This window comes from Petaurus breviceps, unplaced genomic scaffold (assembly GCF_028583685.1).
Source record: "Petaurus breviceps papuanus isolate PSGF00001 unplaced genomic scaffold, PetGlider_PUasm1.0 191, whole genome shotgun sequence".
Lineage (NCBI taxonomy): Eukaryota > Metazoa > Chordata > Mammalia > Diprotodontia > Petauridae > Petaurus > Petaurus breviceps.
Genome location: NW_027185811.1, coordinates 5,150,838 through 5,162,922, shown reverse-complemented (window position 1 = coordinate 5,162,922; position 12,085 = coordinate 5,150,838). Strand labels below are relative to the sequence as shown.

Below are 12,085 nucleotides of genomic sequence, written 5' to 3'. Positions count from 1 at the left end.
GGACACCAAACACAATGTCAGAGCTGGACAAATGCATCTTTCCTGGGCATTACACATGGACAAGTAGACTTCAGAATTCATGAATGAGTATGGCTAAAGAGCAGAGTTTCTTAACTTGAGGTATATTATTTCCTAAATATTTTGATAACTGTATTTCAATATGATCTTCTTTTCTAACCCTATACATTTTGTCTTACATATTCAAAAACACTGTTCTAAGAGGGGGACTGCAGGTTTATGCAGACTGCTAAAGGGATCCATCTAGGACACATCTTGACCTAGAGATAAACACACACACAATTTCCTTCCCATAACCATTTCCCATGTTTTTTTTTTTTTTTCTGGTCCCAGTCTCAGTCTTACCAGTTGTATAGGGCAGGGTCCTGGCAGGGGTCTCAGGGCAAGGTAGGACTAAGGCCTGACTAGGTGGTTCTGAAGTTGGCAAGGAGATGGGGGCAGCTGGGGAGGATTGTGCCCTGGACAGGGGCCGATGTCCACTTTGGGTAGAGGGCAACAGCAGCAAGTCACCTGAACTTCCCCTGGGAAGTCGACCCAACAGCCGCTGCTGCTGTTCCCATAGGAATATCTGAAAGAGAAGATGGCTTCTTAATAATTTGATTTCTCCAGTTCTAAACACTGCTCCTGCTCCTAGACTAGTGGTATTAAACTCAAATAGAAACAGATGGCTGCATATTGACTAGAAAACCTCAGATTAACATAATCTATGTCGTATTGTATTTTTATTTATCTTGTTAAACACTTCCCAGTTATATTTTAACCTGGCTGGAGCAGGGTGCACTTAGAAATTTTGCCTGCTGTGTATGTCAGCCCTCAAATTTGGCACCTCTGTTCTAGACCTCATAAGATAACAGGATAACAGTTCTTGTGATGGAAGGGAACTTGTAAGAGTTCAACTTCCTTATTTTACAGGTGAGGATACTGAGGTCCAGGGATATTCAGTGACTTCTTTAAGGTTATAGTGTCAGAGATAGAATTTGAACCCAGATAGGATTTCTAACTCCAGAGCCAAGAGTCTTTTCACTAAACTACCCTAATGTAATTTCTCCAGAAAGCCCCACCCAAGGGTTCTGCTGCCCATTGCCACCAATTTCCTTGTTGTTTCCCCAACTTCAAAAAGGTCTGGGCTGATTGCTGTCATCTCACAAAGACCCAACCCTCAGACCCCAGAGTCAGAACCCAAGCTGGGCTCTCCAGTGCTTACAGATTGTGGCCTTGCTCAAATCCTAAGTCTTTCATCTGGAAAGGGCATGGAGATTCCCCAGTGCTCTTCATTTAGGGTAAATGTGTATTTAATCTTTGGTTAGTTAGTTTAGAACACAGAATTAGAATACTGGATCAATGAGGCCAAGATCAGAGGTTCAGGGCCCACATGGGAAAATGAACTCTGGTTGTGTTCCACGGCCATAGACTCTATTCCTAGCTCCTGCCAACTGCCCTAAAAATGTGTGTTGCTGGTCACAAAAGACACTGGTAGGGAGAATGTGAATGGACTTTAGAGTATATTCCTCTGGAAACAAAACTCAGACTGTATACCCTCTGGTGGTAGTGAGCAGTAAGGTTATCTTCATATAAGAAGGCTGTTATATCTTTGTTCTATGTGTGTGACTTGAATTCAATTGAGCTCATGCCACTGAAGCAGGTGTTATGGTAAGGTAGGAAAGGATACTGTTACCCTGGAGCTGCTTCCTGCTCTCATGGTCCCATCTCCTCCCCATTCCCATCCTGTCCTGGCTATACTCCCATAGCACCCCAGAAACCTCTGTATGAATGGGAGGCTCTAACTGTGGAGCCTGTCTACCTGCTGCTGCTGCTGGGAAGAGGCAGGACCAGCAACTTCAGGCTTTCCATAGCTGAGGTCCCTGTTCTCCGGGCCTCTGATTGTTGCCTCATTTGTCTCCAGGTCCTCTGCTGAAGGGATCTGCCGAAGTCGAGGCTTCTCACTTGGTTTTGCTGGCCTCTGGGGAGGAGAGATGCCAAAGGGCTAGTAAGTGATTCTGGAGGCAGAGGGTAGGAAGTTAGATGGGCCGGATGAACCTGACCTCCTTAGCCTGCCACTGACTCCTAGGAATCCATGCCATTTATCTAGTTGAGAGTAACTGCCAGCTCATCCTGGTCTTAGCCTCTTTCCCTCCAAACTTCCCCCTCCTCTTTCACTTCACAGTAGCCTAGCTTAGCACCCCATCCCTGACACCCCACCCCCATCCCTCCCCACCCCCATTTCCCACCTCACCTTGCTCAGCTGTGAATGTTGTTTCAGCCAATCCAGGCGGGGCTGTAGGGAGCCTAGTGGCTGGGGAGCAGTGGTGCTGGGGGGCAGGGGCTCTGAGCGAGTCCGGCTCAGTGGTGTGTGGGGGCCTGAGCCTGAAAGCCGTTCGCTGGAGAGTAGTGATTGGGCAAAATGGAAGGGCAGTGGCCCAAGCCCAGGCACTACAGAGAATGAGGGAGGGAAGCAAGGGGAACATCTCAGAAGCTCAGAGCAGTTGGGAAGGGAGGAAGCAGCAGAGGACATGGTCACTGGGGGGCAAGTAGAAATGTGGGCATAGAGAGGAGGGGCTGAGCAAGATCTGTAGGAGCTGCTGGTAGGGAGGTTGTACGAGGATCTTTCTGGGAAAGGGCCAGTTACTTCTGGCGTATACATTCATTAGGGTATAGCAGGGACCAGCTGTCCTAAAACTGACTCCCTTCCCCACCACTCCCTTCCCCAGGAGCAGGAGGGGGCCTCACCAGTCAGCAGTGGGGGATGAGATACTGAGGGCTCCAGGAGGAGGATGGGCTGCAGGTGGGATGCCAAAGTACCCCCTGCCTCAGGCTCTAGGCCTGGGGGCAGGAAGAGGGGACCATGGGGGCTCCCTAGGACAGGCCCCCGGGGCCCCAAAGCAGGATGAGTCCTTCGGTCGCCATCAGCCTGGGAGAGAAGCAGAGGGTGAGCAGGAGGAGGCTAGCCAAGGAGGAACTGAGTTATAGGCTAAGAATAAAGGAGATGTAGAATAAAGATTGGATTGGGGAGAGGCGATGTAGGAGAAAGACTTAGATGAAGAAGAGGAGGAAGAAGTGAATGGCAAGGAGGAACTGGGACAAGGGTAGAGAGGGCTTGGAGTACGGAGGAAATGCCCTGGTCACTTACCCTGGTGGTGGCAGGTAGCCCCAGGGTGATTTCGGGAAGCGTGGACACCGTTGGCAAGGCAAATGGGGCAACTGAACTTTCCTGTAGTCGAAGCCTCTGGGCTAAAATCTCCTGCCATAGGGAACAGGATGAGAGGTCATATCCCTCAGACTCTCCCCCACATTCTCTAGGATCTGTACTCTAAATTCCCAAGGGGTGCCTAGTTGGGTTCCAAAGGCTTGAAGGTACTCCAGTGGCCCTCCCTGGGTCCCATGATTGTTGCCCAGCAAGCAGATTGATAAGGATGGGGTATTTACCTCAGAACCCATGGCAGGTATGGGGCCATGCTCACTGTCGTTAGGGGAGCTGCAGCCTGAAACAGGTGTGCTGCTACTGCTAGGGGATGAATCTGGAATGTTGGGAGGAAAGGAAAGAGATGGCCAAGGATGAGGAACAAGGTCCAGTCCTCCTCACCCCTAAATACTTTCTGTTCATCACCACTCCCTACCAAGCCCCAGCCCCAAAGTCAGTTAGGTCTTCATTTCCTTCGTAAAATTGTCCTTTCTCTGAAGTGGGGGACAGAGCAGCAGTAACCTCACTCCCACCCCACCATCCCCAACCCCAGGAATCTCTGCCTGATGCCTGGCCTGCTTTGAAAAGATCTCCTAAATCCACCTCACCCCCAAGGGGCTCAGTGGGGCGCCGACGAAGGCTGGGAGGAGCGCTCTCCTTTCGGAGCAGTGGGTTCTTCCTCAGCTCCAAAGACTTCTTGGGCTTGTAGCGCAGCTTCAAGTTGGGCTCTGAGACTGTGGAGAGAATTAGAATTACCCCAGGGTCCCTGCCCCTCTCCACTCACCCTCCCTTTTGGGTTCTGTCCCTCTCCCTTCAAAGAAGTAAGGGGAATAGCAGAAAAGAGCCTATACTTTCTCTCATAGACCCTCCCCTGGCATTTCCTTCCCTCTCAATTCTTTCTTTGTCCCTGACCAGAGTTATCTCTTCCGTCATTTACCTCCCAGCCCCCACCACCCCTGGTTCTCTCCCCAGCTCACCTGTCTTACGCAGGGGAAAATGTTCTGGGGAGTCACTGAGCAGAGTGGGAACTGTGGGCAGGAAGCTGTTCAGCACAGTGGGGGGCGCTCCTTCTGTCTCTAGAGACCCCAGGGTTCTGTGGAGAAGATGCTCAATGGGACTCTAGTGCCTGCAGGTATATAACTGCACAGGGCACTGAGAAGCCTTTCATGGGATCTCATCCACCTCGGTACTGAGGCTTCCTATGTCTCTGGCACCACACATTAGGAGGCGCAGAACTGATTCCACTGGGGAAGTTGAGAGAGCAATGTGCAGGGCCAGGGACTTGGAGTCAGGCAAGGGAGCAGGGCAGAGCAGGGACCATGAGCTTCCAGAAGACAGCTTAGGCAGCTGGGTGGATAGAATGCCAGGCTTGGAGTTAGGAAGGCCTGAGTTCAAATGTGACCTCGGACACTTACTAGGCATATATATATAAAACTCTGGACAAGTCACTTAACCACTCTTTGCCTCAGTTTCCTCATCTGTAAAAAGAGGATAACAATAGCACCTATCTCCCACAGGTGTTGTGAGGATCAAATAGAATATGAGCTGTAAGCCCTTAGCACAGTGCCTAGTCCATAGTTAGCACTATTTAAATGTGAGTTCATATTATTCCAGAAGGGCATCAATGGGTCTCGGAAACTTCTTGTGTCTAGTTCACAGGGTCATAGGATTTAAAGCTAGAAGACAAGCCAGACGTTATTGAAACTCACCCTCATTTGACACAAGAGGAAACTGAGGCCCAGTGAAAAGAAGGAAGGGTTCAAGGTCACGTAAATAGCCAAGTCAGGACCTGAACACTCTAACTTGCTTCCTTCTGTACCATTTAACCCCTTCGTGAATGAGGAAACTGAAGTCTAGAGAGCTGACTTGTCCAAGGTCACAAGGTAAGAAGTAGAAGAAGCAGGACTCAAACTTCAGTCCTCAGACTCCAGCTCTTCACACTAGCCCATGGCTTCTCTGAAGGACAGTCCCCAGCTGACCCCTTATTCTAGGCTCCAGAGGGCAGAACTGTGGCACAACTGGTCTCCTTGCCTCAATCTCTCCCCTCTCCAAACCAGACTCCTCAGAGCTGCTGGAGATCTTCCTAGAGCCAAGGGATGCTTTGTTCAATCAATTCCTTTGGCTCCCTATTAGTACCTCTAGGATCAAACACAATCTCCCTTGTTTGACATTTAAAACCCTTCATAACCTGGCTCCAACCTACTTTTCCAGGTTTTTTATACATATAGTATTATGTATTATCTGGTCCAGTGGCCAAACAGACCTTGTCCTTGCATATACTATTGCATCTCCTTGCCTTTGCATACGCTGTCTCCTTTGCTTGGAATGACCTTCTCCTCTCTGGCTTCTCAGAAACCCTAGTTTCCCAAGCACCATCTCCTATATGAGATAAGGACTTTCATGATCCCGCCCCCCAGCTCTTGGTGCCCCCTTCCCTAATACCTTGTATGTATTTTGTATATATTTATTTTTTTTCTTTTGGGAGAGGGGAAGGTAGGGCAATTGGGGTTAAGTGACTTGCCCAAGGTCACATGGCTAGTTTTGTGTCAAGTGTCTGAGGCCGGATTTGAACTCAGGTCCTCCTGACTCCAGGGATGGTGCTCTGTTCACTGTGCCACCTAGCCGCCCCTTGTATATATTTATAAGTGTACATGTTTCCCCTAATGGAACAGAAGCAGCTCCTTGAGGGCAGGGGCTGATTTTTGTCTTTGTATTTTCATCGCTTAGAACCATGCCTGGCACACAGGAGCCACTGGACAAATTCTTACTGATTTCATTCATCAGTGGCTAGAAGGAGTAGTTCCATGCACTATTATCTAACATTCTGGAGGCTTTGAGGCTTGGGTGAGGTGGTCAGAGCAATGGGGCACAGACCATTCCTGACACTGGAGATGCCCCTGCCCTAAGTACTGTGATGTGTGTGACACGTGTGTGTGTGTGTGAGACACATGTGTGTGTCCAGAAGGGTTTTAAAGGAAGAGAACTTTGTGGGCAGTGGGCTGCTGTTGTGTATGTGTTAGGGATGTGTGTCTGAGGAGGTAGCCGTGTTCTTTTTGTGGGGTAGTTGGTGTCAGAGCTAGGGAGTGGTGGGGGCATGGAGGGAGCTGGTTGGTGTGTGCTTTGGGGGTCATAGCTTTTTTGTTATAAATAGGGAGTTAATGTACATGGGTGGGGGGAGGGGAGAGAAGGACTCACCTGAAGGGGATGTTGGAATGGGTGGTTCTTTCCAGTGCTGCCTGTTGCTTCTTCAGAATGACTTCAGCCAATTTCTGTTTCACAGCATGGCTGGCCACAGCACCTGGGGGTAGGGGATAGGGGGGATGGAAGGAGGGAGGGAGAAGGTGAGTGGGCTCCTAGCACACTCTGTCCACTGCCCAGCTTAGGCCCCCAGCACTAGATGTACCAGGAACTCTCTCCCCATCCCCCGGCCTTTCTGTTCTTCCTCTCTTTCTCAGAGCCAACAAATACAGTTAGTTATACAACACACACACAGGTTTAGAGCCAGATAAACTGCTGTGTGAGGGTCAACATGGCTATAGAGAGGACCAAAGAATTTCTAACACCTCCTTCCTCCCTGCTCTCCACTTCCCACCAAAGACACAAACAACCAGGAAAAGCCAACCAGCCCTGGTGCTTGCCCCAGGGTAGGTCAGGGGCATCTGGGGGTGAGAACCAAGAAGAGGCCTCCTTTATTTACTCCGTTTGCTCTTGTCCTTGTGCAGAAGTTGCCTCAGCTCCTGCTCTTGATGGCCTCCTGGTGCCTCTTGCACTGGAGTCTCCAGGGAGAGCTGGGGATGGAGTGATGGAGAAAGAAGTCAGGACAGTAAGGGGGACAGTAATGGGCTGAGATGGCTTGAGGGAAACACTTGGGGACTAATGTGTGGGTGTATGGGAGTCATACATCTACGGATATATTTGAGGCCCTGGAAGAGACTTACCTGAATGTGTTCAACCTGTTGGTGCTGTAGACCAGCAAGGAAGAGCTGGTGGTGCAGATGTTGAGAGCGCTGAAGGGCCAGCAGAGTTGGTTCTGATGCAGGCTCCACAGGGGGCCTCTGCCCCACCCGAAGGTCCATGGGCTGGAGCTGAGGGACTGGCAGTGCTGGATGGAAGGTGGAACTGGCTGAGGGCATGAATTGGAGACAAAGGGAAACATTGTATAAGGAGCAGGAGAGCTGCCCTGATCACTTCTCCTGCCCACCCCATTCATACACCCCGGCTTAGAACTGTGGCCCTCCTGCAACAGCCAGTGAGCTTGGGAGTTGTGGAGCCAGTCCCTCTGGCCCTCAGCCTCACAGTCCTCCAATCTTTCTTTCACCCTGTGATGAATCCTGCTTTCCCTAGAACTGAAGGGCCCATTCCCAGTAGAAGCAGACTTCAAAAGGGCTAAATGTAGAGGTAGTGGAGTCTGGTATGGACCCATTCAACTCCTCCACCAGTGTAGTGGGATCTACACTATTCCTCTTGGGCCTTGCTTCTGCCATCTGCTAAATGGAGAGGGCCTTCCTGAGAACAGGCTAAGTGACTGGCACCTCTAGCTTCAGACTTCTGACTCCTGAGTTACTCGGGGTAATCTTGCCCACAAAAATGAATCATTCAGTTCATTTAGACCTGTGCTAACGTAGTTACTGCATCCTCTAGTGCCCTCTCTGCCCAGTGGCACAGCAGGGACTACAGGCACAGCTGTCTCTTCTTGGAGTGCCCTCCCCACCCACTGCCAGGCCGGCCCCTCCATGGTGCTGGGAACCCTGCCAAGGTCTTGGGTGAAAATGGCTATTTATAGCCAGCTCCCAGAGCAGGTTCCACCAAGCACAGCCGGTCCCTGCAGTCAGAGAAGCTCAGGGTGGGGAGGAGGGAGGGAGGGAAGGAGGGAGGGAGAGAAAGTATCCAGGAAAAGGGAAGGGTTGTAGAGGGTGGAGGGTGGTGCTTGTCCTACCTGGTAACCCAGAAAAGAACCGAAGAAACCTTCCAAAAGGGGAGACCTATTTTTTCAAAAATTTTAAATGAAAAGACAACTACCACCACCTTTTTTTTGGAGGGGCACATTCACGATGTAGGCAGCTCCCTTAAAAGGGACTTCCTCTATCAAAGCAGATCAGCACATTTCTGGCAACTTTTAATCTGAGAGAAGTGCCTGGGGCAATGGGAGGGGAGGTGAATTACCCCAAGGTAATTCCTGCCGGTAGCAGGTGCTCACATCCCTCCAGCCACACTATTTCTTCCAAGGTAGGATTTCTTCCAAGTGGATGGCAAATATTCCAAAGTCTAGTTTCCTCAAAGCAGGGCACCTAAGAAGGAGCCAGGCTGCCAGGGGCTGATGGAAAGGTGTGGGGCGGGATGGCATAATAGGAAGGACCCTAATTTAGGAGTCAGGAAACAAGAGTTCTAGTCCCGGCTCTTTTACTAACTAGCCATGGGACCTTTGGGGAGTCACTGTACTTCTCTGTACCTCAGTATCTCAATCTGTAAAATAGGAGGGCTGGATTAGATGCCCCATTGGCAGCCTGGAGAAACCTATTTTTTCAAAGGAATGGTTTTAAATATTGAAGGAAATGCTAAGTTTCAGTTCAAGGACTGTGAAAACAAAAATGTAAGTTTTTCCCCCTTCCAAGTTGATGGATTTTCTGGGTTAGCTCCAGGTTAAGATTAGATGATCTTGGGGCAGCTAGGTGGCAGTGAGTAAAATCGCCTGCCCCAGAGTCCGGAGGACCTGAGTTCAGTTTGGCCTCAGACACTTAACACAAAAAAAATGGCCGTGTAACCTCGGCAAGTTACTCAACCCCAATTGCCCTCCAAAAAAGGTGAAAAAAAATAAAAAATAATAAAACGAGGGGTGGCCAGGTAGCACAGCAAGTAAAAGCACAGGCCCCAGTGTCGGGATGATCTGGGAATCGAATCCGGGCTCAGACACTTAGCACCACACACAGAAATAACTGGCCATGTAACCTTGAGCAAGTTACTTAACCCCAATTGCTTAAAAAAAATTAAAATAAAATGTTTAAAAAAAAAAGGTTAGATGATCTCTACAATCTTTCCCAACTCTGTGGTTCAGTACAAAGCCCAGCAGAGTTAGAGTCAAAGGACTTGGATTCAAATCTCAGTTTAGCTACTTACTACCAGCAAGGCAGACAGGGGACAGAGCACTAGGCTTGGAATCATGAAGACTTATCTTTATGAATTCAAATCTGGCCTCAAACACTTACTACCTGTGTGACCCTGGGTAAGTCACTTAACCCCGTTTGCCTCAGTTCCTCATCTAACTGGAGAAGGAAATGGCAAACCACTCTAGCATCTCTGCCAAAAAACCCCAAAATGGCACCGCAAAGGGTTGGACACAACTGAACAACAACAAACTTATATGACTTTGTGAAAACCACTGAACCTCTTTAGGCTTCATCTATAAAATTAGGGGGTTGGCCTAGATAAACTCTTAAGATTCCTTCCAGTTTTAAATCTATGATTCTGTCATCCCAAAGAAACCAGATGGCTATTCCATGGTCTTGGGAGTCTGCTTCAGGGTAAACTTCTCAGGTTTCCCAGAGACTAAGTCCTGTCCCCTGAAGGGGTCCCAAAATTCACATATTTCCTTAAATTCTGGGGGCTAGAGGTAACATAAAGCTATGTAGATTTGCTCAGGACCCCTACTGATGAGAGAGAAGGGAAAAACCAACTTCTCAGAAATGGTTAAATCCTGACTAAATCTATGCTTTTTTGTTTGGCCTTTCTTTGTATCTCCTATGCTAAGCACAATGACCAGAACATAAGTACTTAATAAATGTTGATTGATTTGACAAGTCCAAGGGCTTTGGCCACACCTAGCCCAGTGTAGAAACTTGGGGCTTGCTGACTGGCCACTAATTTTCACTTATGTCATTTTTTTAGCTATGTGGCTAGTCATGCAAGTCACTTAACCTTTATGTACCTCAGTTTCCTCATCTGTAAAATGGGGGTAATAATAAAGGAAGGGCAGTGAAAGGAATAAGCATTTATTAAGGGCCCACCATGTGCCATGTAATGTGCTATGTACTTCATAAATATTATATCATTTGATAATAGCACAATAATAATATTAATAATAACAGCACCTATCTCAGTAAGTTGTGACAGTCAAATGAGTTGCTGTAGCATGTCAAGTTCTTTGCAGACCTTAAAGCACTAACTATATCAATGTTGACTCATACAGACTGACACTGGGCTAGAGGGCTGCTTGGGTGGGAGGGTTGCTGCCTAGGAGCCTGGGAATCCCTCTCATGGGAAGCCTGGCATTTATGGCCCTCCACAATCTATCCTTATTACTTTCTTACACAAACTCTGTTCCAAACAAGTTCACTTGCTATCCTTAGAGCACGCCTCACATAGCTCCTCCTGCCTGGACTGCCTGCCCTCCTTACTCTTTGCTATTTATCTATACTCTGTACATTCTTCAAGGTCCTGCTCCTCCATGCCTTAGCAGATCTACAGCTCTTACTCTCTGTACCACTTATCTGACTTTTTCCCATCTCCCTCACTAGTTTCTAAGCTCTTACCCCTAGAGCATCTAAAATGGCATCATACGTGTACTAGAAGAGAGGCTTTCCTTGTTATATTTTGTAGTAGGAGTTAGGCTGATAGGTACCTTCTTTTGCTTTTCTGTCCCTGCCACTCCAGCACATTTCAGCCCTTCTCTATCCCCATCTACAGATCTCATACTCACTCAGTTTTTTCAGCAGATGAACCCTGTACCTTCATGGCCTAACCTGCCTAACAAAGGATGGATTTGAAAGTGGGAAGGATTGGGAAAGTGATGGATGGGGCACAGGTCAGGATTTCAGATGGCTGGGAGAGGTGCGGGTGTGGGGGAGATGGGGGCATGAGACAAAGCTATATTGGGAAGATCGCTGGACTTGAAGCTGGAAGGCCTGAGTCAGAGTTCTAGTTCTGCTACTGGATGCTGGGTGATCTTGGGCAAGTAACCTTTCTGAGTTTCAATTTCTTTATATATAAAATGGGGATAATAATACCCTTCTTTCTTCACAGGGTTATTGTGAAAGTCAAATGAGATTATGTATGTGAAAATGCTACATATATACATACATATAAAAAAACATAATAATATTTGGTTCTGATCCCTCCCAGGGTGGCCTACCAGTAAAAAAAAAAAAAAATGGAACCCTGGGGCTTCAAGGAAGTTGTAGAGCAGGAGGTCGGGAATGGCAAGAAATGGACAAATTGTACATAACCTTCTACACATGGACTAAACACATGTTCCACCTACCAAAGCCTAAACAACAGAGCATAGACAGTATCCTTCTCCTCAGCTCTCCACCCTGTCCCCTTACTAGATTCAATAGACATAAGAAGAACCTCTGTCTTTTCGCTCTATTTTGAGCTCCCTCTAATCAGGGATGAGATCTGGAATAGCCTATGAGAAGTAGACTGAAAAGCCCCACTCTTCAATTCTTCCCTATGAAATAAAACCCACTTTTCTCCCTAGTCACTTGAAGCCTAGAATCCCATTCTCACAACTCCATTCCATTCTACCTAAAGGCTTGTCTCCCCTCCTTTTCTTGTCCCTTAGTTTCCTATTCTTCTTGTGTCCTGCCTATAGCACTCCTCCAATTCCCCAACCTTGAGGTTAAGCTCTTACCTGTGCCAGTGGGGCTGGAATACTGGGGGCCAGGGCTCACCTGGGTCCCATCTGCAAAGAGAGAAAGATGAGTGAGGAAGCTGCAGAGAGGAAAATAAAATTAAGGAGGGATTGGGCTATGTTAGGGCAGAAAGAAGAAAAAGAAAGGACCAATACTGGGGGATCTCTGGGGCTTTCTATTTACTTCAACCTCACATCAGTCTGAGCTCCCACAAACCTGGGGTCTCAGCCAAAGAGGAGTTACTATGTCCCTTCCTTTCCTC

At 48.2% G+C, this 12,085-nt stretch overlaps 1 protein-coding gene across 4 annotated transcripts in view; it reads right to left on the bottom strand.

Annotated features, from left to right (window-relative positions):
* The window catches only part of HDAC7 (histone deacetylase 7), a 60,304-nt gene that overhangs the window by 17,213 nt on the left and 31,006 nt on the right, over positions 1-12,085 (bottom strand). For all 4 annotated transcript variants that reach the window (XM_069092679.1, XM_069092676.1, XM_069092678.1 and 1 more), the window contains 12 exons: positions 11,823-11,873; positions 7,135-7,319; positions 6,894-6,984; positions 6,392-6,494; positions 4,174-4,289; positions 3,805-3,930; positions 3,442-3,533; positions 3,146-3,256; positions 2,746-2,926; positions 2,252-2,448; positions 1,820-1,978; positions 364-586 (listed from right to left, as the gene is read on the bottom strand). In XM_069092679.1, coding sequence (XP_068948780.1) covers positions 364-586; positions 1,820-1,978; positions 2,252-2,448; positions 2,746-2,926; positions 3,146-3,256; positions 3,442-3,533; positions 3,805-3,930; positions 4,174-4,289; positions 6,392-6,494; positions 6,894-6,984; positions 7,135-7,272 — 1,537 coding nt within the window. In that variant the 5' untranslated portion in view covers positions 7,273-7,319; positions 11,823-11,873. The remainder of the gene's footprint in view (positions 1-363; positions 587-1,819; positions 1,979-2,251; positions 2,449-2,745; positions 2,927-3,145; positions 3,257-3,441; positions 3,534-3,804; positions 3,931-4,173; positions 4,290-6,391; positions 6,495-6,893; positions 6,985-7,134; positions 7,320-11,822; positions 11,874-12,085) is intronic.